We start from the raw sequence: 25,999 nt of genomic DNA, 5'->3' as shown, positions 1-25,999 counted from the left end.
GTCAGCAAACTTTTTCAGCAGGGGGCCGGTCCACTGTCCCTCAGACCTTATGGGGGGCCGGACTATATTTTTTTGGGGGAATGAATGAATTCCTATGCCCCACAAATAACCCAGAGATGCATTTTAAATAAAAGGGCACATTCTATTCATGTAAAAACACGCTGATTCCCAGACTGTCCGCGGGCCAGATTTAGAAGGCGATTGGGCCCGATCTGGCCCCCGGGGCTTAGTTTGCCTACCCATGACCTAGAGCATAGATAACGAACTTTGTGACCCTCCAAATGTTGTTGGAGTCCAACTCCCACCATCCCCAGCCAGCATGACCAATGATCCCCAAAACCAAGGGCCGTCCTTGGGGTACATGCTTAAGGGACCATAGGCTGTACTTTTGTGCTTGGATACTTCATGATGAAAAGAAAGTCCCAAATGTTGATTTGCATAGGGCTGTTTGACAGCACAGATGACCATTTCAAGAAATATTGTTACAGGTATCAACCTCCCCGCTCCCTCCCAATGCTCTCTGTCTGTAGCCAGTCTACTCAGTCACCATTTCCAGACTTGAATAATATGGCCAAACACTATATCTGCCAATCATTCCAACGATGTGCCACTGGCTGGCTGACCAGTGAGGGCCTACAGGATTTCATGCTTCTCAAATTTCCATATCAGCCATGACATGGCTGCAATCCTAAATACTTAGTTGTAAGTAAGTTCCATTAAAATCATAAATCCCGTTAAAATATTTCTTAGTAGACATGTATAGCAATGCACTGTTAATATACTAAGGGCTAGAGTAAAAATATCTTAGTCTTCTTTGCAACCTTCTATTTTAAAAGGCACAAATACTATCTGTCTTTGAAATATAAGCACTGGAGAAAACTATGTGGAGCAGGGAACACATTAGCAACTGGATCCCCCGCCCCCAGCTAAGCAGCGTTTGTTAGTTAATCAAAACTACTAAAAGGAATATTCTCATAGTTCATATCCTAACTTGCATAGGGAAGTTTTCTTATTTTTCTATCTGCCTCCTTTTTTTAACTCTTACGGCAGTGGATACCTGGCTTTTTCCATCATTTCTAGGCAGGGTTACATGATGGTGCTTGAGGCTAGAGGGGAATATTAGATCTGAGACACCTCCCCTTTTCTACTTATATTTCGTTGCTATTGTTCTGCATGCATGTTACACTTTTCTGTCCTTTTCATTTCTGTCCTTAACTAAATATTGAATTGTTTCACTTTTAAAATTAAAGTTGTGAATGCAGAATAACTGTTCCCAACACCATTATCTAATTAAGAGGGAATGCAAGAACACACACATTTCAGTTCACCAAAGGAGAAAGCAAAACAATCAATGCATTAAAGAGTTATTATCCTATTCTCTATTTTTTTTTACTGAATTTTAAAGAAAATAATAGAGAATTTTTGAGTCATCTTGCACGTCGAACTTCTGTTGTTGTTTTACTCACATGTAAAATTCCATTTTGAAAAACTGTTTCCAGATAATGAAACTTTGGAAAATTATATTTAAAATGATAATAAAACAGGTTTATTAAAAATGAAAAAAGTTTGTAGGTTGACATTTTCATGGAATAGATGTTGCAGTTGCCTTGCTTTGGGGATTGCTGATGCATCAGTGCCATGGATGCTTATTGGATAACGATGGGCACGCATGAAGCAAAATGCCTTCTATTTTGGCACCAAGTCTATGGAATAGCAAAATGTATTTAGAGTGTTTTTGGGTGCTGCTGCTTAGTATTATGCTAGAAACATTTACAACTTTTGACCTACTGGATTTTAAAGCAACTTAAATGATTTTTGTTGCTTATAAATTTGTTTAGCTGGTATTTATTATTTTAACTGTCTTGATTAATTTTTGATAGAAATGGATACAAATACCTTAAATAAACAAAAATCTAGAAAGACCCACAGGGTTAAGACTATCTCTACAATTCTGAACTAGCGTAACATTTTAAAGTGAAAGCTGAGGTGACCAGCATTCTTTCTAACAAGCTTCCTTGTCAAGATAAAATTTCACCGAGCAGCGCTGACACATGAACAGGGAAAGACTGAAGAAACTAATTATTGATGAAAATGTTTTCCAACATGGACTTGGATCCAAAGATAAGTTAATTTAACCTAAGGAAGTTTACAGAAGGAAAATTTTATGTTCCTTACAGCCACCTGAACCTCCCAAAAATCTTTTTCAGAGGTTTTGGCATGTGACATTGGGGGCACTGCAGGAGGTGAGGAATTGAGTAGACCTCTGTCTGATTTCGGGCAGTCCTCTATTCCCTTAGCACACCCCATTCACACCCCTTCCTACATTGTTTAGGAAGGCCCTCTGATCCTCTGGAGTGACCCTGGAGTGGGGCACAGGTGGGTATTTGAGGAGAGGAGGGCGGGCATGCAAAACTTTCCTTCCATGTACTTGTTTTTATCTTGAGATCCAACCCATAGTTTTTGAGTGTATCCAAAATAGGAATTACAGTATGATTGGATCTTGCAAGGGTGTTGTGTTCTGCAGTGGTGTGTATACACAAAAACATGTATACCTTAACTGCTCCCACATGACCATCCTTACCTTCCAAGCAAGGCAGAGAGCATCCCAGAGCCCAATAAGCAAGTCTGAAAACCAAGTTACAAAATGACCTTTTAAGCTCTCCACCTTGCATGCAATTAATTTGTGGGCTTTCAAACAGACTGTGCAAAGTAAAAATCATGCAAGTTAATTGTGCGTCAGATGCGATCATACTATATTGGCTACTTACATTAATTAGGACTTGCTCGTGCTTCCACTTTAGTCTTTACATTTTAAGATGAAATTTTCTTATGCATCCAGCATTTCTTCAAAGCAAGCACCTTAGCACGGAGTGTTCCCCCATGTGTTTAAAATTGTTCAGGTGTTTAATACAACTGGCCCTTTCAAAACTTTTTAGTTTCCTAAATTTATAGTATATTGCCCATTATAATTATTATGAACATTCCAGGTGACAGAATAAGAGATTAATCTTCTGTGTTTGATTTTTATTACAATAATAATAATAATTTCATAGGCAACTAAAACATAGATGCTGGACAAAATACATTAACATTTACAAAATCCTACCTGCAGACCTACATTCTAATCAGTGCTATAAAACATGAAAATGGCTACAGATAAATTTTGTGATCTGTAAACAGAATGGGCTACTTTATCATCTTTTATCTCCTCTTTCCATGCTAGCCAAAATTAATTTCTGAACTCACTTGACCACTGTGTGTATTGTGTGCATCTGGATGAATGAGTAAGGGGGTCCCAACATTACCCTCATCATCTGCACATGTTCAAACCGGTCATTGCTGGTAACATGCTTGAAATGTATTGATATCAGAAATGACACTTATTCACATGTATGGTTGGAGGATCAAGTACATATTAAAAAAATTGTGTGGTGGTTGGTTGGTTGGCATTTGTCTACGCCATCAACTCCAAGGCATGTGGTAAAGCCCCAGGAAAGGACAGATTCCCAGCAGAACTGCTGAAAGCAAACCTCAACTCGTCCCTCATGATGCATGATGATCATATAATTATTATTCACAGCATCTGAACCCACCTATATTTGACACAGGTGTCTTACATCATCAATTTGACACTTGTAGACGCTCATCTAGAGTAACAGTGTATTATTGGTTAGTGATCTGAGTACCACTGTTCAAGTCATGCTGTAATATGGGGTAGAGGTAGGCAAGAGAAAATTTTTGTACTCATCTGCAATATAGAATTCACTTACCTCTGGCTACAACAGTGATTGCATAGCATGATAGAAGGGATTTTAAAACCCATTGGGGGAAGCATGAACTGAAACATTTTAAAACACTCTTAGTTTGTTCATTGAATATGTCTTTCCAGAAAAGTGTAATGTTCTGACTTGTAATACACTACAACATTTTTTGCAGGTCGTTCTTCACTCTTTCCTTTCGAAGATGGCTTCTTAGATGACAGTCATGGTGACCAGTCTTTATCATCGGGTCTTAGCTCTCCAACCCGCTGTCAAAATGGTGAAAGAGTGGAACGTTATTCTAGGAAGGTGTTTGTTGGAGGTCTGCCTCCTGACATTGATGAAGGTACTATGAAATAGTAATGTTCAGTGTGGGGAGAGGAAGGGAAATATTGTCATTTTCCTTGAAGTTCCCTTTCTAAAGGTCTTTACAACTTTTTTTTATGTAGATGAAATCACTGCCAGCTTTCGTAGGTTTGGACCTCTTGTAGTAGACTGGCCTCATAAAGCTGAAAGCAAGTCATATTTTCCACCTAAAGGTAATCGGGTTAATATAAGCCTTCTGGTGCATGTAAATGTTCCTTCTGTGTGTGAATGTTATTTTTAAGTATACGTTTTTAAGTGCTTGAAGTATTTTTAAATTAAGCTGCTTCTGATGGTAGAATATGGAATAAACACAAAAAGGATGTCCTTTTAACAGTATTTTTTTTAGAAATGAATTTAGAATTTCAGCACATGAGGCTTTGTATGTGAATAGTTTCTTTCTTCTTCTCTTTCTCTAAAGACATATGTGGTTCTTGGCTTTTTCTTTTGGCTTTTCAAAGTTCTTTAATCTCTCTCTTGAGCATGTGCACAGGGTCACTCTAACAATATGCTAGATGCAATATCATTGTGTTTGCTAGTATTTTAGGACATAAATTCATAACCATTTGCTTGCATGTCCAGCATCTGGATTGTTTAAAAGAGCTTAAAGTTGTTGCAATGCTAGTCCATGCAAGACTTCATAGTCACAGGCATACTGTATAGAACAGGAGTAGCCAGCGTGGTGCCTTCCAGATATTGCTGGACTACATTTTCCATCACACCTGAGGATTAGCCTAGAAAAATGTATGCCACTTCAATAGGCCGTATTTTGGGCTGTGAACGTACATTTCCTCTTCTCTAGCTGGGTTGAGCTGAGTTGATTAATAGTAAGTGAAGCATCTCTAGCAGTAATATTTTTGAGAGCATGCTGACTAATAAGATTCATGGTTCCTATTCAGACTATGGGGCAGATCACTGGAGGACCATCCACTTGATCATTGTTTATGTTAAAAACAACTGTATTTTTCCAAATTGATTTTTAACTATAGCAAAAAATGATGCAGTGGATATGCAATATAAACATGTTGATGAGAAAACCAAAATGAATCAGTTAACCTGCCAGTTTGATTGCAAAGTTTAAAGATGCCTTTCCCCCAAAGAGCATTTGTAGAAGGCTATGATTTTATTTTTATTTTATCATACAGGCCTAGGGTAAAACCAGTTTCTGCTTCACCAGGTGATTCCTAATAGTGTGTGGGTTTCAGAGTTGCCTTTGAGCTCACATAAAGAATTGCAGTCCAGGAGAGACTCCTCCCTGGGGGAACGGTGGGGTTTCTTATTGCCTGTTTCCCTCCCTCTGTGGCATCGGTTTCACTATTCCACAGATTTCTGCATCCCCATAGGGAAGATTTTCAGAAGAGACGGGGGTCTGAAGGAGCAGGGGGAGAAAGAATTGGCAAAAATCACTTCCCTTCCTCCTCCAGCAGAAGCATCCCATGAGTACATGGGAACTATGGAGCCAAGCCAGCATGTTTCCTCTTGCTTTAGTTTTAAAAAATACCTATTGCTGAACTGCAAAAGGCCTTAATTGTTACTGTTGGAAGCAGTTTAAACTACCTTTGAGGAAGCTAAATCAGTGCTCTGTCATGCTTGTAAAAATCTTGTTGAGTAAGATCTATTTTAGCAGAAGACAAGGAAACAGTCTTTTCCTATTTTTATCATGGTTCTAATGTGGGAAACAGCTTTCAAAGCCCCTGCCAGTTGCCCTGAATGTCTGTCTGAAAGTGCTAAAGAACACTCGGTCACAACTGTTCCAGATTATTTATAACTGACTTCTGAGCTGTCAAAGCTTTTAGCACAAACCCTGTAGCACAAATATATTAAACTCTGTTGGTCAGGTAAACTTGGGAACAGGTACTTAATTGACAACTGCAGTACCATTCCTTCTGTGTTCAAAAGGCTAGTGCCTTTGCAGGTATGTTCACATTCTTATGTCGACAGTCTTTGTTATAATGTTTTAACTCCTCCTGAGCACTCTTCTCACCCATCACTGGTTGTCAGGATGCTTAAAAAATAACCTTGCCAATGTTTCCTGAGATCAACATCTATGCCAGCTAGCTAAGAGTACTTTTTACTGTATCCTTTGCAGCATTTTGTTTTCTTGTGGCTTGTAAATATTTTAAAAGTTTATCTCAGGCTTATAACTGTAGTTGTGCAACACCATGGGTGTCACACCCCTTTTCTTTAAGTGCGCTTTGAATCTTCTAGGTAACCCACCAAATCTTTGACCATTCAACCAGCATTGTCACATTCCAACTCCCTTAAGTGAAGGGGAGCTTTTGTGTTTTGATGGCACAGAGACACTTGGCAAGTACTGCTCCTTTTATTGGCTGTAGCGCCATAGTGTGAAAACCTTCATGTCACCCAGCAGCTTTTTGGGTTAAAGACTTGGAATCCTACCGAAGGTCTGCTTGCCATCTAAAGTTGTATGTTCCCATTCCTGTCTTAGTTTTGCAGTGGTCAACATTAGGGAAGTCTTTGGTTGTATTTCTGGAATTTCCACCCACAAAGCCTATTATTCCCATTGCTTTGTCAGCCCCACACTTTTTAGGTGATGAGTATGTACATCTTCAGTCAATTATGTCCCTGTAATTGTTGGGAAACTCCTCCGTCACTTCTTGGTAATGATGGTTCCAAGGTAGTTGTTGACAGAAGCCCTCCTGGCAGCCCCACTGGGGCAAGTCAGAATGGAATAGTTGACGTAGTGGCAAGGAATACCTGAGTTGTGCTGGGAAGAGGATGTTTGTTGCTCCCAGGACAGCAACATTTCAACAGCAGACATGAGAGCAACTTAACCAGGAAGTCTGCCGTGTACATCAGCAGAATCACCACTCCTCTTGGTTCTAAGTACTAGGAGTTCACATCCAAGGTTGTTGAAGCTTTGCATGAGATGTCAGGTAAAGGAGAGAGAATCTATACGAAAGATTTGACAACTTTCCCCTTGGGTTAGTGGTCCTGTACTGAAAAGCACAACTCTACTCCTTTGGTGTCTTCAGATTTAGGTAATGCATATTGAATCAGCTGCTTTCTCTACTACCAAGTTGTGAAAAACTGCCAACAACACATTCAACAGCTACAAACAGCTCAAAGATTTCACTGAAAGAAAGCTCATCTTGGCTAGTGTTAAAGAGGCACAGGGATTGAAAGGTGCCAAAGCTATGGAGCCCCTTCCCCCATTCTTTGTCTTTTCTCCACCCTACTTTTTGACTAAGTTAATTGAAGTCACATTCCTGAATAAATACTGGCCAACTCTCCCTGCGACAGTGTTAATCAAGAATCCCATTTTGAATACCTTGCTTTCCTCTCACTGAAGTAGCTTGATGATGATCCGCCCTGCTTCCAAGTTGAATTTATTTTACCAGAGTTTTGTGTCTCGTATGAGTTCTGCTTTTCTTTTCCACATAACATCTGACCCAGCTATACAATCAAAATCCCCAGATCTTCCCCCAATGCTCTCCTGTCATTCAAATTCTAAGCCTTACTTACTAGTCAAGTCGCATGTTGCCGAAATACAGTTTATTGATACTTCTCACAACCCTGTTCTTTGTGATCTTTCAGGCACATTATTATTATTCTACACAAACTCTCAGAAAAATCATCAGGCACTACTACCTACAGATTGCCTTCTTTTTTACTCTATCCAATGCTTAGGAAACAGTTGCATAGACGCTATATCTTCCTATTCTACTAATTTAACCAAAAGACCTCTAACTTGTTGCTGAGCACCGTTACTCTGAGATGTTTTACTCCTGAGCCAATTATGGTACTAGGAAATGATACCTTAAAGTCATCACTCAAATGTATATGTAATTACTGTTATTTAAACAATCACCACAAATCATTTAAATATTCTTATGGTTTGTATCCTAAGCTAAGTGTGCTGCTTATTAAACAGTAATGCTGTGGATTAAATATTAAATCAAAAAGCTGTAATTGCAAAGGCCAACCATCTTCATACTATGTTAATAAATAGAGTCTTAGAGTGCTAAGAACATAAGTGTTTTCACACAGCTGACTTCTCGGAATTAAAGCTGAGTCCCTATATTTGAACAAGAGATTGCTATTTCTGGTCTCTGAGACATTCAAAAAATGGCTTTCACATAGCATTTTACATTCTCCATATTCTGAAGCACTGCACTATGTGTGATGTGGGTATTAGTTCCATCCATGATTTTGCTTCTATGAAAAACTGAAGTAGCATTTGTTGTTTTGAAGATTCTTGGAGTGCATTATATATTGCTGAGGATTACAGTACAGTATGTCCAGGGCAAATGGCAAAGTACCGTATTTTCCTGTGTATAAGACGCCCCCATATATAAGACAACCCCCCTTTTTTTAATCCCAAAATTAAGAAATTGGGCCAGAGACCAAACTCGAGCTTGGGCCGCCCACACCAGAACTCAAACTCAAACCCCTGTGCATTCACCACCCATGTATAAGACAACCCCCCCCCCAATTTTTGACTATTTTTTAAACAAAAAACATCATCATACACAGAAAAATATGGTTTTAGAGTTAATAAAAGGTATAACTTAGTTGATGCAGTTGTTCAAATGAAAGTATTTAGTTGCAAACAATTGAGTAAAGTGCATTTTGTGGTTATGGAGATAATTCTGAATATTTTGTGCATAAGCTTCCTATTAAGTTATGAAATGCCTGTTCTATTACTTAAAATTTGTATCTCACAATTATTCCTAGAAGAGACTCTATAGAAGATACTGTAAAAATCCTAATAGTATTATTTAACATCTTATAGTGTGTTCAAAATGCTTTATATGCATTATTCTGTTGTAATCGTATATCCAACAGTTATATAAGGTAAATCAGTGTCATTATCCCCCATATTGCAGATGGGGAGAAGTTTGATGAGAGAGGGTTGCTTACCTCAGGTCAGTTAGGAAGTTTGCAGCAGAAGCAAGATTTGAAGCAGGGGTGCCCTGATACAGAATTCAATCTCTTAGCCACTGTGCTTCATCACATAAAAATACGTTTGAAAATATAATTGGGTACATTAAATAGCAAGCACAGAAAACATCAAAAATGGTACCAGCCAATAAAAGTAACTTGCATAAGTGCATGATAAAATAAGAGCTTGGTCAGGTATGTTTTAGCAAAGATTTGGATTGATCAGTTAGTCTAGGTAAGAAAGCAGAGTCATGGAATAGGATAACCAAAGCCCTTTCCTAATGTTATCTTAAGGGGCATAGGCAAAATAAATGTGATTGCTGCAGGGTTTCCCCACTGGCTAACCTGCAGCTGAACTCTTCAAATGCACATGCTGTGAAACATAATCCTCTTTACTGCTGTCGCCTTTCTCCCTACTTCATGTGCCAGGTATGCAAGTGGCACTGTCTAAATAAAAAACATAAATAGATTGGATGACAAAAAGCTTCAGAGTTTTAATTTTTTGTTTAAAAAAATGCAGAATTGGTAAAATGAGTTTTGAAGAAGCCTGTATCCTTCAATTTGCATATTATATGATATTTAAAACCACACAACTCAAATTCAGTTACGTATGAAGTAGATGATTGTATTTGTCCCCTCAACTTCATCCTGAATGTTCATGTATATAAATGTGTGTGTATGTGTGCATGCATAATATGTGGGATGATAGCTCTACCTGTCATCTCTTTACACTTTTAGAATACAAAACTAAAACTTCATTTTCCTATGTTAATGCTAAACTGGTTTCTGAAGTGGTTGATTGTGTTTCATTCACAGAAATAGAAATGTAATTTTCTTACCTGGAAGTTATTCCACCTATTGCTTCCAAGTGCCAAATCTAAATCGTACTTTAGGTTTGTTTTTTGTCTTGTCTATGAAAGACTACATACTATCTTAATTGTAACACAGTTCATCCTTGCCTCATTGAAATCTTTGTTGTTGTTTTCATTTGACTTTGAAAAATACCATTTTAAAATTGAATATAGCATCTGAACTTTTTAGTATGTCCCTAGTCTACATTTTTAAGGGACGTGGGTGGCGCTGTGGGTTAAACCACAGAGCCTAGGACTTGCTGATCAGAAGGTTGGCGGTTCGAATCCCCGCGATGGGGTGAGCTCCCGTTGCTCGGTCCCAGCTCCTGCCAACCTAGCAGTTCGAAAGCACGTCAAAGTGCAAGTAGATTAATAGGTACCGCTCCGGCGGGAAGGTAAACGCCATTTCCGTGCGCTGCTCTGGTTCGCCAGAAGCGGCTTAGTCATGCTGGCCACATGACCCGGAAGCTGTCTGCGGACAACCGCCGGCTCCCTCGGCCAATAAAGCGAGATGAGCGCCGCAACCCCAGAGTCGGTCACGACTGGACCTAATGGTCAGGGGTCCCTTTACCTTTACCTAGTCTACATTTTGTTGCAAATTGTTGTGGCCTGTACTAGCAGTTTAGTCTGATGCTTTAAAGTTGATGTGATTTTTTTGAAAGAAGAGCTGCCTTATAAAGCTAAGGAGAAAAATGTAATCAAAACAGTAATATGAATATGTGTGTATTGATATTTCTACGTAAAAAGATGTAGTGGCCTGCCAAGAATAACCAAACCATAACAGTTGTTTGTAATGCTGGGTGCACTGATTTAAACAGGGTTTTTTTCTTTAAAAATGTTTAGGGGTACTCTCATTTTCCTACTCATATTGAAATACTGCCCCTCAATGAGGCCGAACTTAGATTCACAAGATGTTTAGGGTTATGCGTACCCCTGCATCCTCCCAGAAAAAAGCACTGGATTTAAATCAAGGCAACTCAAATTAATGATTTAAATCAACAAGAAAAATGGCTAATTTAAAGCACTGACTTAAAAGAAGTTTTGTATTGAAACTTCATATTTTCCCCCAAATAATGATGCAAACCATGACCACTAAACAATTAATTTAGAGTTGCAAAACCTTACTATAAATTATATCCTCCCTAAAAGAGGGCACATGTTGCGGTGAGACCTGGAGACCGACCACCTGTGTTGTGGGTGGGTAAGATTGGTCAGCCACAACACCCGATTGGTAGGTCCTTCAATGTTGGGTTCAATCTGGCCATCCGAGTTCCCAGGAGCTGACAACTTCTCAGTCTCCTGGTGTAATAAATGGCTTTTTCTGAGCATCAGAGGTTAATCCCCTGTTCTACAGCTTCTACAGCTCTGGATACCTACACACTCTATGGAGCAGCTGCCACAACAGCAGACCATTCCCCCTCTACCAGTTTATCTACCTTCCCTGATGAGCTGCATGACAGAGGCTACAGCAGTGTGGAGGTTTCCTCTCCTAATCCCTTTTCAGTCCCCTCCTGAGAGACAGTGGTGCAGGAGAGGGTGGGGAAGCACCTAGTCCTTCACTTATCTGACCTGCCTTTTCTTCCTCTTCTTCCAACACATCCTGTGCTCCACCCTCCAGCTCTGAAAAGTCCCCTGCTTTCAACTCTTGCCTCCTGGCCTGTGCAGTACCGCACATGTCATTGACCGCCTCTCCTGAGTCAGACTCCAGCCCCCCTTCCCCCAGTGCACACTTGTCAGAGTCCTGCCAGTCCTGGACAGGAAACTCTTTTACCCTGACCCCGGTTGTGTTGGGGGCAGCTCTTCAAAGCTCATTGAAAATGGATCAGTTGACACAAATTTCTTGCATGTTTTCAATGGAGTGTTAAGGCAAAATAGATTTTCTTTATCCCTAGCAATAATTATGCTCTCTCCGTGTTGATTCGTCCTTTTATAGATTAACTTTCATTCTTTACAGTGTGCTTCTGTATTTGTGATGCAGAGATGCTGCTGCTGCATAAATTAGTTTAAAGCTTTAATACGAAGAAGCCCAATAGCAATAAGGAATAATGTCTTTTATGTGGCAATTTTCCTGTGGCTTTGTGACAGGAGGACACTACATAGGAATCAAGCTGTAAAACTATTTTTTTTACCTCATCTGAAATGTTTATGCACCATTTCCTTGGTTGAATGAGTCAGCTGGCACTGCAGTACATTGCCACTGCCTAAAGAAACTAGCTTCATAGCCTAATATGCAATATCACTCTTCTGCAGTAGCTAAAGTAAGATTAGACTCTTCTATTTTGCAATTTCTTTAGCGCTAATGCCTTTGATGTTTTTGGAAAGCAAGTCACAGCACAGCAACGCTTTAAATGAAACTCTGCAGATTTTTTTTTAAGTACCTCTGGGTTCGTATTCTTAAGTCAGCTTCTTTGACTTTTCATTTCATCCTTGGATTTTGAAGTACAATTTTATTAGTGTTCAAAGCATACAATTATAAGGTTAAAAAATATGCCTGACTCTAGAGCAATGACCATTTATGCTAATTGTAACTAATTAAAAAAAAAAAAGTTGCCTACATTTCTTAAGGACTGTATTCAAGTAAGTTATATTCGGAGTAGACCAGTTGAAAAATGTGGACTAAGTTAGATGCACTGATTTCCGTGGGTTTACTTTGGGTATGGCTTGGATAAAATACTAAATGTTTTTCTCATGTTTTTCATAAAGAGGGGCCTATATGTCATCTCAATAAATATCATTTTACAGTAGTGGAATTGGGAGCAACCCACTGCAGTGACATTATAAAGCTTGAAAAACAGTTTTAACACACTTTGCAAAGTGTCAAATGTCTGCAATTTAAATGTATTTTTGCTTAATAGCTATGGTCATTGAGTTTAAATGTGTTCTTCCCCATTCTGATCAAATGCAGTAGCTGTCTTGAATAGGAAATTCTATGTAAAACATTTCTGAACAGTGCCTGTGCACAGACCAAATTTTATATCTATAAGTGATATGTTCTATTGCTGATATGCTGTTAACAGTTTAGAAAGATTTCCTGAATATGCAAATTCAATCTACCGTTTCCCAGTAGAAAAACACCTTATTTTTTATGTATCTTTATCTGTTTGAGTCAATTCAAATATTAATGGATCCAAGATATCTATGGATCCAAGATATCTCTTAGGTACACTTAAAAGAAGGGCTTTTCAGATGTTTGCTTAGCATAGAATTATTGTTTCTATCTGGAGAGTGGTCTGTCTTTTAGCCTGGTCCTCTACCTATGAAGTGGTATGAACTGTTCTATTTCATCGTTTGCATAGGATCATATCTAATGGTGAGATACAAATGGAGGAAAACCAGCAAGAGTCTTGCTGTCTTCTGTCACTCTTAATACTTACTGCAGGGGGTATGGGTGCTAAAATGCTGATTCAGCTGCATATACCAGTGCTTTGGCGCACACAACTTAAGAGTTAGCTTAACACCAAGCCAGCCCTTCTTGCTACTGACTTTTATGCTGTTGCAGAGGAGGTAAAGTGGTGAGGCACAATAGTTCAACACCTTGCGCGCGCACACTCTACATCTATACTGTATTTATGCTAGTCCATTGTGATGCTGGTGACAACCTGTGCATTCTCCAGGGTGAGGGAAGCCTTGGAGACTCGCAGATGGTGAGGAGAGTAAACGAGTGGAGGGCAGAGTGGGCAAGTAAGCTGGTTGTGCAGCAGCGAGTGGGTTGAGTGGGAGGAGAGTTGCAGTAGCATGGGCGAGTGCGTGGGGCCTGTGGCAGTTGAGCAAGAGGGGTGGTGGAAGGGTTATGGCCAGTAAAATGAGCAGGGGCATCTGCTGTGTGTGTGTGTGTGTGTGTATGTGCGCGCGCGCACACACACACACACACAAAATTTCTTTCTACAGTTATCAGGCCCACTTTACTTATGCCCCAACATAACATTTCTGCTTGTGAATTTATGCAAGTACAGCAATAATTAAACCCCATCCTAAGCCTTCATGCAAATAATGCCTTAGGAGTTCAGGTGTAAACAAAACAATTGACCCTGTTCGGGTCTGGAGTATTTGTATATGCCTTGTTTCCACAACAACATTGTGCCTTGAATCAACGGTGTCCACGGCACATCTGTCATACAGAATCCATGCCATGTTTTAATTTTAATATTTGTGTATTTAAATGTATTGCTTTCCCACAATAATTTGTATTTTCTGACTCTATTCCTGTATTGTAATTTTGTTCTCTTCCAAGGTTATGCCTTTCTGCTATTCCAGGAAGAAAGCTCTGTGCAAGCTCTAATAGATGCCTGTCTGGAAGAGGATGGGAAACTTTATCTATGTGTATCAAGTCCCACTATCAAGGACAAACCAGTAAGTAAATCAACATACTACCTTTTTAAAATGTGTGTGTGTGTGTGTGTGTGTGTATATATATATATATATATATATCTGAAAGTCAACTACTGTTGTGCAAAAATGGCTGTCTCTGTTCTGTTATTTTGACTGTTATACTGGCATATTGCTTTAGCATATATTGACCATGTTAAACTTCAGTAAATGTCAGAACAATTTAGCATTCAAAAGTCTTTCCTTTGAGATTGTATAATAGATTAATGCCCTCGTCCAACAAACTGATCCATGTACGAGAGCTCTAGTGAGTACACAAAGCAGCTTTATCACGCGTGTTAATGTACTCTTTATGTGCATCCCTTTCCATGTGCTGGTTAGCTCCTTTCATTTGAAATGTAGATACTGCAATGTAAAATTATGTGCAAGAGTATATGGCTCTTTCGACTGAGTTGTGAGTCAGTTTGTGTATGGGATGTTTCAGCTTGCAAATAACGATTAACCTTATTTTGCTTAAGTTCCATTGCTGCAGACATAACAGTACTGAATTCTGTATAGTTGAAGGCAATCTAGCAGTACTGCATTGAAGTAAAATATCACAAGTGAATGATATGTCATGGTGTAAGGCAGTGTATAGGTAAAACACATGAGCTGATTTTTCTTCTTAATAGCCTCATTCAGTCTTAATATATAGTCTAACATTAGTGAACAGGCTTTTGGTTTGTGTGTGCTCCTGCCACGCCCCCCCCCCCCATAAGTATGACCACAGTGAGACTTTTGCTTCCGTTTTTTAAAAGCCATGGTTATTTGTATCTGAACCTGGACAAACTGACTTGTCTTGTTTGCCTAAACCATAGTTCAAATAAAACTACTTATGATCTTGATTTGTTTCGCAAAATTATAGTTCAGTTTCAGGTTTGGACCTAATGATGAACCACGGTTACTTGAAAAAAGAAGTGAAAGGTGTACATAAGCCTGAGTCTCATTTGTATAATGCAAAACTGTGTCTGAACCAGATTGATGTTAATTGCCTAGTATGCAAATTGGGAATTATTCCAAAATTCTCTCAGTTCGTATTTTACTAATCCCTAACAATGTTCCATTCAGTGATGAACACCCTGATTTAAAATTTACACAATGCTTTTTGCTGGCAAGTCAAATTACCGGTAGCATGATTTGCTATGCCTGGATAGAACCCAAGAGTTGACTGGATACCATGCTTTTTATCTTATTTTTGGTCAGTTTAGCTGTCACATGTAAGACAACCAGTGTTTGGGAATATCTGAACATACTTGTAATCTGGATGATGTATTTGGGAATCCTAATGGAGGTTTTCTAGCTTACTTTGTACCTGCAAAATTAATTGGCCAGTTTGGTAGACAAAGCTGGTAGTGAGCACCAAGGAGATACAGCATTGGTTAGGGGCAAGCCTGCTGCCTGCATTCTTTTTGCATAGCTGCATAAGTTGATGCTTTTATGATGGTGCTTCAGTGCAGCATATCTCTTCTGATAAATTCTAGAACATCCCATCTTCATTGGTTTGTATTTATTTGGAATTAACTTTGGTTATACTGCTATTAGAAATGGGAAAGGATAAAAAGTTGTTCCTTGACTTTTGTTGCTTTCAAAATAGAAGTTTAAAATGAAGCTAATCTTTTGGCTTTTTCAGGTGCAAATTCGACCTTGGAACTTAAGTGACAGTGACTTTGTAATGGATGGCTCTCAACCTTTAGACCCCAGAAAAACTATTTTTGTTGGAGGAGTCCCACGACCCCTCAGAGCTGGTGAGTGAATATGTTTAATGGTTACCAAAACCATGACCAACAAAACGTTCAAAGAATGATGCAGTAATAGTCTGTAGAGCTTTTCATTATATTTCAAATTGGCAAGGACTTCAATGTGGTTTTTTCCCCTTAAGCAGCAAGATTAAGGAGCAAACTACATACTATACAGTATTATTTCAGTCTTGAAAAACCACTTGCATTGAGATACTGACTGCTCTGCATTTTAAACAGTAAAATATAAAACAATTCATTTTAAAAGCGTAATCAGTTGACTGTCATAGATAGGTAACTGATAAGAACTTGTTTACATTTCTGGTATTCCATTTGTCTTGGTTTATAAAGTTTGTTTTCTGTTGCTTTTGACTTTGTTTGCTTTTTTAGGATTTTTGTCTTTTACACAGTCAATCATTTCCATTTCCTGTTTTAGATTACTTGGGGCTATAACTATCAAGAATTTTGGTTTTTTATATATGTAGACTAGTCACAAATTTGTGGGAGGCAGTGGAAGACAGGAGTGCCTGGCGTGCTCTAGTCCATGGGGTCACCAAGAGTCGGACACGGCTAAACAACAACAAGTCACAAATTAGCTACTGGAAGTTGAATGAATGTATAGGTCTTTTATAGTTTAATATTCTTTTACAGTTGAACTAGCAATGATTATGGATCGTTTGTATGGAGGAGTCTGCTATGCTGGCATTGATACGGACCCAGAGCTGAAATACCCAAAAGGTGCTGGTAGAGTGGCTTTCTCCAATCAGCAGAGCTATATTGCTGCTATAAGTGCTCGCTTTGTCCAGCTCCAACACAATGACATTGATAAACGGGTAAGCAAAATGCCATATGACTGATTGACATGGCTGACAAATTATGCAGGCATCTTAAGTGGGCTCAAATCATTTGCCCATCTTAACCACCACCGTCTCCTCCGACTAAAATTTACTCTCAATAATCTTGGGCTGTGGCCTTTTCAAGTCCTACTTGAGGAGATCTTTTAACTGGAGATACAAAGGAACCTTCTTCATGTAATGCATGACCTCCGCAGCAGTGCTACGAGCCCTCCCATGAGTTTGTGATTGATCACTGTTTTAATGTCTGTTTTAATGGCCAAAATTTAGTGTTTGCTAGATTTTAAAATGTAAATTCTTTCCAATCTCAAACGGGTTTCAATAACAGTGTGCAAAATCAATATTGTCTTCATAAGTGAAGACATAGTACAATTTCCTTGTTACTTTTTTCTGTAATATACTTTTGGATATAACAGTTGGGCTGGAGAATACACTAGACAGTAGTTGGGCAAAAGTACTGTGGTTAAATGTGGGAAGGTGGAAAAATAGCAGAAATTCAAAAATATGTGAGGTCAAATCAACAATACCCTTTCCTTTGAAATTGATTTCCTTCATAGTCTTAATTCATCCCACAGTAAAAACTGCTGCTGTTGGTATGATTTTAACAAAAATTGTTGTGAAAATGGCACACGTACCGTATTTTTCGTCCTATAGGGCGCACCGGCCCATAGGACGCACCTTGTTTTTTGGGGGGGGAATGAATAAAAAAAATTATTTCCCCCCCCCAGCCGCGGCTGCCGCCCCAAACCTTGTGGACACCCGCCCGAAGCACGGGGAGCCCTTCGGAGGGCTCCCCGTGCTTCGGGCTGCAGGCTGCCGCCCCAAGCCTTGCGCCGCCCGGGAACTCCCGCTGGGCTTGCAAGGCTTGTGGATAGCTTCCTGAAGCCTGGAGAGCGAGAGGGGTCGGTGCACACCGATGCCTTTCGCTCTCCAGGCTTCAGCGAAAGCCTGCATTCACCCCATAGGACGCACACACATTTCCCCTTCATTTTTGGAGGGGAAAAAGTGCGTCCTATGGGGCAAAAAATACGGTATTTTTGTACAGGCTTGACCTTATTTACATAGAAATGTATTTTTAATGAAATAAAATAGGGTATGTGAAAAAAAATCCAAAGATTATGTATTTTTAAAGCTCTCATTGAATATCCAAATGGCACTGCCACCCCACCCAGGAGAGAGAAAACTCTCTAGACTTTACTTAGAAAAAAACAACCCCACATAGATTTTAATGAGAAGTATGTAAGCATGTTCCATTGAAACCAGAAAGATATAAGTATGCTTAACTTTGGCTGACTCATATCCTTACAGATTTATAATTTTTAAGTGTGATAAATCTGATAGGGCTTAATCTATAAAGCCATTAATTCTTGCATGACTGGAACCATCAGTGTTAATCCTGAGTCATGCTGTCACTTTGTCTCAAATGCTGAGCTCAGAATATAATTACCTTGACACTGAATCATTAAAGACTTATTTTGGCAATAGCATCTAATGTTATGAAAAGAAAAATGGGACAGGACAAGAAAGACAAGGCCTTTTCTATTCTGATCACTTTTTCCAGTGATCATGACAAGTTAATGTTTTAATGTGGTTGTTTTATTGGGCTTGAAGCTCTATGTTTAGGTCAGTGGCAGTGTCTAGTACTTTAAACTTGATCTTAATATAAAGGAGAACCTAAACATTTGCTATTGTAATAGGAGTGGGGTGCTATCAATACGTCAAAAGGATTTAAAAGAGCAGATTTTGAAAACATTAGACTTTTATGCTGATATATGAAGGCTCATTCACGGGTTAGGTAATGATGCAAATGGAAGTTCCAGCAAATGCTTTGAAGCATAGCAGATTCCTTAGGTCGTTGATGACTGACATTGTCAGTGACTTCTATTTCCTTCCTCCTCCCGCAGTCTCCCCCCCCCCCAACTTCTCTCATGTTCGGTGCAGTTCTCCAAACGCTGTGGGAAAGCTTTGGCCAGGAAATAACGAGGGTTAGTTTTTGTAAGGTTTCTGGGTAGACTTGCTCTATCTAAAATTGGAACTGAGAATTTTGATACTATTATCCTGGAAGCTTAATTTAATAGTAATGAAACGAGGACACATTCTTGCTACTCTTGCCTGAGGCTTGTCTTGCAATATGGGTGTCCATGTGGAGGTGGCAGTTGTCCCCCCTCTAGTCCTGATTCCCATCTTTAAGTTTACTTTGCCCCACCCCAGAAAGACTCCTGTGGACACCCATGATGGTAATGTACAATGGTGGGAGCTCTGACAGATCACTTTCTAAACCCATGCACTTCTGTGATGTGACAAACTGTAGCAGCCAGAAGCACCACATTGTCTCTGATACTGAAAAGCTAAGTAGAGTGTGTTGTTACTGGCTATTCTGGCAAATTTATACACTATACAGGTTTGTCCTGCGTTCAGATGAATGAGATGAATTCACAGAGCCTTCTTTCTATTTTGAGTTGTTTTGTGTTTCTCCTCCCCTTCTGTAGGTGGAAGTGAAGCCATATGTGCTTGATGATCAGATGTGTGATGAATGCCAGGGCACTCGCTGTGGTGGAAAATTTGCTCCATTTTTCTGTGCCAATGTTACCTGCTTGCAGTATTACTGCGAATACTGTTGGGCCAGCATTCACTCTCGTGCTGGGCGAGAGTTCCACAAACCACTCGTGAAGGAAGGGGGGGATCGGCCACGCCACGTTCCGTTCCGTTGGAGCTGAAGTCTGGGCCTAAATCCAGCAGCAAAGAAGTACTGGAACTGAAGAAACTGAAGGGAGAAGAGAGTGCTGCCTCAGGGCTTTAGTGTTCTGGAAATCTGTGCATTCATCCTTTACTTTAATGAAGAGATGGGTCTTTTTATTACGATTACTATTATTATGATGATGATTATGATTATTTACAGTCACATTACTGAACTCTGTGTCCAGTATAATACAAGCCTAGCAGAGTGTAACTATACTGATTTTGCACTTTGATTCACACAAACATCTGCTTGGTACCTTAATTTCTTACACGAGACTTGTCATGTCTGACAATAAGTAGACTGCCATTCTCATCAGCCTTTACTGAGTTGGTGTGTATGTGAGAAAGACTTTTAAAATTATAATTTTATTTTAAAACTGGAGCATGCACTTATTTTCAGAAACTTATAGACTTGCCCCTAGCAGATGACTTACCAAAGGTAACACTCACAAGTAGGTAGGTGGCAGATGTAGCAAAAACTTAAAATGGATATTCAGCAATCATTAGTTTGGGTCATTTAGAATAGGAATAACCCTGAAAAGCCTTTAGTTGCTCTCCATTTTTACTGGTAAGGTTGATACCTCATAAGCTGGATCACATTTTCTCCACCCCACCCCCCTTTTCGTTTTGCTGAGGGTTTCCTATTTGGTTAGGTCTTTTAGTGTTATGTAAATGTATGCTGCAATAGCTTTTGCTGCTATTAAGATGGTATTACTAATACCACAATACTCTATTCAAGCTAGGGTATCTATCAGTTTAAAAGATGATTATATGATTTAAAACCGTGATGGCTGCTGAAAGGAGATCTGTATAGCTTCCAAGGAAGGTCAATAGTTTTGACTGCATGTTTACTTAAATCAGGTTGCTGCATGCAATAAATTTTTTTTATATATGTCTCATATGAAAATCTGCCCACAATGCACCAATTAAGGATTTATATAGACTACAAAGTACTTGTTATTAAAAACAAAACAAAACCCACACACAGACTTAGCACACCAGACACAAATTACTGACTGGAGGAAGGCATGCCTCAGTAAATGTAAATGCTTCTGAAATTAGGATCAGCCCTTTGCAGTATGACGTATATTACAACAAATATTTTTTAAAAAAACTAGATGTAGAATATCCTTAAAACAAATTTCTGAATGATAGACGAAGTACTTTGCGGTGCTCTGTTATATATTGTGCAATTTATTTTATATAGTAAAAGTGATTATGTCTAGTACTGTGATCAAACTTAACTGTTTAAGCCTCTATATCTAACGTTCAGTCACTTCTGAAAGATACGGATACATATGCACACTCACAAAATGAATTATGAGCTCTTTAATTCCAATCTCATAAATGCTTGCACCATTTATGTAGCTGCAGCCCTTGTCCAGAAAACCAAAGAGCTCATGGCAGCGTATGTACACTACTAACTTCACTAATAGGCTGATAACCTAGGCACATTTTATGAAAGGTGGGGGGAAGTGGTGCTAAAGAAATGTCTGCATACAAAAGTTAACTTGCAAGATGTCTACTCTCTGGGTGTGACATTTAATTTCTTGAACCCTGGATGTATCCTGTGAAGCTTGAATATATTTGAGATCTACTTTATAACAGTGGACATTTTTTTAGCATGTATTCTGGGCGTGCAAGACAAACACATAAGCACACATTCGTGTGCGAACTATAAGAAAGTGAGGACGTGTACACTATTCTTCTGCATTTTTTGTGAGTTCCCTTCTCCACCCCACCCCCTGGGAGTTCTGGGGACAATCTGACTGGATCTGGCACCGCATAGTAGATTTAAATGTTACGGATTTTGTGTGTTGTGATGGCCTTGTTAATGTCTAACTTTGTACGTTTTTCTTTCAATGTTTAGTTGCAATTACTGGCTCTGAAAGAAACTTTGTGTTTAGAAAAATAGTTTTTTACTGGTTTAAAAACAAAACAAAACCATTCGTAGTATCCCTTCACGTTTTCTCCTGGGCATTTTTGTGATATTGCTTTATCCAGCCCAGCTGTCTTTTTTCTTCTGTTTGGGGTTTTCTTTTCTTTTCATCTATACAAGATTTGTTATGCACTACTTTTTGTATCTAGACAGTTTTCAATAGTTGGCAGATTATTCTTTTTTAAAAGAAAAAGGCATGCTTTCTGACTGACATGATCTTTTGCAATACCTCAATTTTGAAATATAGGAAAGAAAATATTTTCTAAGTAAGTTTATTCAGAAAAAAATATATATTAATTTAATTCTGCGAGGAAATGATTTAACAGATGGGTAACTTTATTTTTTTCATGCTTATTTGCGTTTTTGAAAATGAAGAAGTTAGAGCTTTATAACTGTAATATTGAAGATCATAGCTAATCTACAGAAGTCTACCTAATTATGTGAAACAATAATAAACAGTTTTGAAGAAATATCCCTCTCTCATTGTACAAACACCCCGGAAAGAAAGGAGGGAAAGAGCGAGAAAAAGAGATGCTGGAAGTTATATAAGTAATAACATGAAAACAAAAACACAGCAACGAAAGGTGTAAAAAAACCTGCATTTGGTGCTGGAAGTTGTGAATAGAAGGTGAAAAAATATTTTTCCCTTAATTTGTATATTTATAATCAAGCAATTATGCACGACTGACCAGAATTGTGAGAGTTCTTCTGTTTGTATTTTTTTAAAGATACTTTTTTAGTTTATTAAATTATAACATGGTCCCTTTTTGTTTTGTAAATGAATGTGCCCCCTAAGTTGTTAATATGTTATATTATTATGAGAGGGTCCTTCAAGAAAAGAAGTTATTTTTTAAAATAAGGTGTTCTGAACTGCAACTTGACTAAGAAGTCCCTGGGTACAACAGGTCCTCTTGTGGCCTTCTCTTGATGTGAGACTTGAACTAGTCGATTTTTTTTGAAGGCAACTTAACCTCGACTATTTGTTGTTATGTGCAATACTGTTTGTACTGTTTGTATAAAAAAAAGAAAAAAGAAAAGAAAAAAGGCATAAATCTTTATTGCAGATTTATTTTCATTGCAAACTTTAGACATTGTGATTCACTAAGATCATTTTTCTACTGTCAAATATGTACCTTTTCTTCATGCTGGTATTTTTTCAATAGTAATGTAGCCTTTGTACTGAGACAAATTTTCATTGTTATTTTTAGAAAGATTTTTTGCTAAGAGAAATTTAAACATTGACATATTTTTCATTTTTATTTCAGATTTTCTTTAAGGAGTGCTTTCTCAACCATTAATATAGTTGTTTCTGGGAGAGACTTTCATATCTGGTCAATGTCATTAATATTATTTTGTATTTTTACTTGGAATAAATTAATTTTATGATGCTAATTCTTTAAAAGTTTATTTTTTTCATTTTCAGTTATTTTTGAAGCTAAGAAAAAACCTTTGTAATATTGTTACTAAAAGTGTCTAGTTTTTTGAAATGCAAAGCTTTATGTATTAACTCGCTGTTGTGGTTTACAATGGTGTGAAAATGGTTGGATATGTAAAATGATTGAAAAACTGTAATGAATAATTGGGCAATAAAATTACAGAATGAAGCAGGAAAATGATGTGATATTTTTGAGAAGCCTTTTTTTCCTTTGTCAGAATGATTTAGGAAGATATTAGGGATGTCACAGTACCAGTTCGCTGTCTAGATTTATACAACACCAATGCTGATAAAACACTATTGCTGTTGTAATTAACTCCAGTCTACAAAAATAACAGGCTTACAGCCATGGCTGTTTAGTGCAATGCAAATTTGCCCCCCCCCCCCATTAGCATAGGCCCAGTCAGCATTCCTGCAAGTGCCGAAAAAACAAATGGAGACTACACAGCATTAATGCTTGGTCAATTCCCTGCCCGTCCCCCCTCCCCCTCCCCCGCCAATACTCTTTATGGCCTCTTTTGGACTGTTATTTTAAATCTCTCCCAACATGCTTCAGTGTGATCTGCCATTATCTTATTTATTCCACTCGCCCCTCATGCTGCATTATTCATGCACTTCTTTAAGTGGCAACCCAGAACAAATGGAGGAAGTTGTATAGTATCTGCATAATGTTACAGTGCAATTACCATACAGTGTAATTTATGACATAGTTAGTGCTAAGTAATGCATGTGTAGCAACCGTTATTACTATATATCTGAGCACTTTTTTGAGCTTCTTGTATATTTATCCCTTTGTGTTGGCCCTTAAAAAAAAATATCACAAGTGCAACGTCTGTTGCTGCTATCAAAACACTGCTTCACTTTATGTAGTTCATCACCACCACCCTTTGCCTATCTAATCCTTACCTTTTTGCTGTTATCCTGGCAGATTTTTTTGTGCCTATGCTAGAGGTACTATTATCCACCCCTTCTGATCCTGCAAACCAAACTGGTGTTATATAAACAGAACATCCAATGGCCATCCCTAGATAGATCAGTTGCCAGATTTGATCTATTCTCACGCTGGCTTCTACCTAAGGGGGGTAATTTATTGATCTCTTGTAGAAATGTCTAGAGTTGGCCCATTGTGTCCTTTTTGTAAGAAATGTATAGGGGGAAAAATAAAATAGTGAGTAAAATTTAGACTCTATAATTAGGTACTACTACTGGTTGGGATGTACACAAATTGTGCAAGTAAAATAGAAGTGGAGGAGAAATTTCTAAATTTCCTGCAAAGTGGTACAAAGTGTGTTCTTAGATTCTGCCTACACACTTGCCTTTTAGGAAGGCAGGGGCTAAAAGACAATTGTATTACAAATATGCAGTTAGCAAATAAACTTTGCTGATTTCATGATCTTTGTTAGAGTAGTACAAAAAGTATAGTGCTTTACTGGGGGAAATCCCCCATGTTAATATTTCAGTATTGTGACATCTCTATTTGCAAGATATGAGTGAAAGATTAGTCACAGATTTGTAAAACAAATAATAAAAAAGTCTTTTGTTAAACCTGGCTTGTATGTAGTTGCTTTTTACACCAGTTTGTATAATGTCAGCTTAACCTTTTTTTTTAACCAGAAAACTTTTCTTCTCAATCTCTGTTGTTGTAGTGTTTATGTCTTACCACAGAGTATTTTATATTCATGCTGATGGTTTGCTCTATACCCCGAAAGGGTAGCAGATCAGGAGCTTGTTATGTCATTCTGCACATTTTAAATTTACCTAATAATAACGTTTAGCAACAAATAGAAATCCAGGGTGCTAATACGGGATAATCATTTCTGCTATTTATTTTTTTCTGGATGTAGCTCTGTTTGGGTATAAAGTATTAGGTATTTGTAATTTTGCTGTCAAAATAATGGACATAACTTTTAGAGTGTTCACAGCTAAAATCTCTGTACTTGTTTTTTCAACTAACTAATTTTAAATGTATCATATCTTTTACTACATGTTCTCTTAGACTGGTTTTGCTAGTAACCCTAAAAGGCTTTTACCTTTTTTTGGCTTGGACTAATGCTTTGTATGGAACTGCAGTACTGTGACTAAACATGGAGCTCAATGCTGCTATTGCTTACAACTGCTTCAACTTTGTAGTTTGGACAATTTTTTTTTCTGTAATAACTTATTAAATCTAGTTGTATGAAGTACTGACACTTGTCATCCTTTGCACATTTAACAGAAAGCCATGGGGGAAACCCTTCCTACACATTGTACGCTTTAACAACACGCATGCACATTCTCTTGCCCCCTTGTTCTGTTAGTCGATTGTCTGCTTAATACGAAATGTCAATGTTTCAGGTTAATCAGTTAAACACATACACCTAATAAAGTCCTTTTCTTTGTTCAATTAGTTTAATAGAAGTCTTATGAAAAAGGTGGAGGCAAGCAATCATTTACAAAATGGGAACTTGTCCTTGGTATGTGTAGCACTTGGTAGCCACTTCTTTAATCCTGCTAAAGCCATAATGCCAGTTTTACTATATAGTAAGCCCAAAACCTGTGCAGGGGTTATGTTCCAGGGTTTATGCTGAAAGCCAAAATCGTGTACAGTGGTACCTCGGGTTAAGTACTTAATTCGTTCCGGAGGTCCGTTCTTAACCTGAAACTGTTCTTAACCTGAAGCACCACTTTAGCTAATGGGGCCTCCCGCTGCCGCAGCACGATTTCTGTTCTCATCCTGAAGCAAAGTTCTTAACCTGAAGCACTCTTTCTGGGTTAGTGGAGTCTGTAACCTGAAGCGTATGTAACCTTAGGTACCACTGTATAGTCAAAACACATTGGATAGCAGTAATGTGCATTGAGGCCTTTCATGATGCTTTGGATTCATGTGGGAAGTTTGCCCACATGTTATGAACTTTCACGTGGACTCCCTCCTGAACCAGAAGCATTCATTTGCTGCTCTCACATGAGGGATGGGGGTAGGCATTAGGTGAGACTTATTTGTTAAGCTAACACAGCTGTGAAGTGGCATGGAAGACGCCTATAATTTTAAGTAGTGGCTGGGAGGGGGCTGCTCCC

General features: G+C 38.5%; 1 protein-coding gene across 10 annotated transcripts in view; it reads left to right on the top strand.

The window, feature by feature from the left end:
- The window catches only part of CPEB3 (cytoplasmic polyadenylation element binding protein 3), a 76,594-nt gene extending 51,466 nt beyond the window's left edge, over nucleotides 1–25,128 (top strand). For all 10 annotated transcript variants that reach the window (XM_028729804.2, XM_028729805.2, XM_077930430.1 and 7 more), the window contains 6 exons: nucleotides 3,937–4,104; nucleotides 4,208–4,297; nucleotides 14,109–14,227; nucleotides 15,873–15,987; nucleotides 16,630–16,811; nucleotides 19,322–25,128. In XM_028729804.2, the coding sequence (XP_028585637.2) occupies nucleotides 3,937–4,104; nucleotides 4,208–4,297; nucleotides 14,109–14,227; nucleotides 15,873–15,987; nucleotides 16,630–16,811; nucleotides 19,322–19,549 (902 nt within the window). In that variant the 3' untranslated portion in view covers nucleotides 19,550–25,128. The remainder of the gene's footprint in view (nucleotides 1–3,936; nucleotides 4,105–4,207; nucleotides 4,298–14,108; nucleotides 14,228–15,872; nucleotides 15,988–16,629; nucleotides 16,812–19,321) is intronic.
- The last annotated feature ends 871 nt before the right edge of the window (nucleotides 25,129–25,999 follow it).

The sequence above is a fragment of the Podarcis muralis genome, chromosome 6 (genome assembly GCF_964188315.1).
Source record: "Podarcis muralis chromosome 6, rPodMur119.hap1.1, whole genome shotgun sequence".
Classification (NCBI taxonomy): Eukaryota; Metazoa; Chordata; class Lepidosauria; order Squamata; family Lacertidae; genus Podarcis; species Podarcis muralis.
This window is presented reverse-complemented; position numbering and strand designations above follow the sequence as displayed.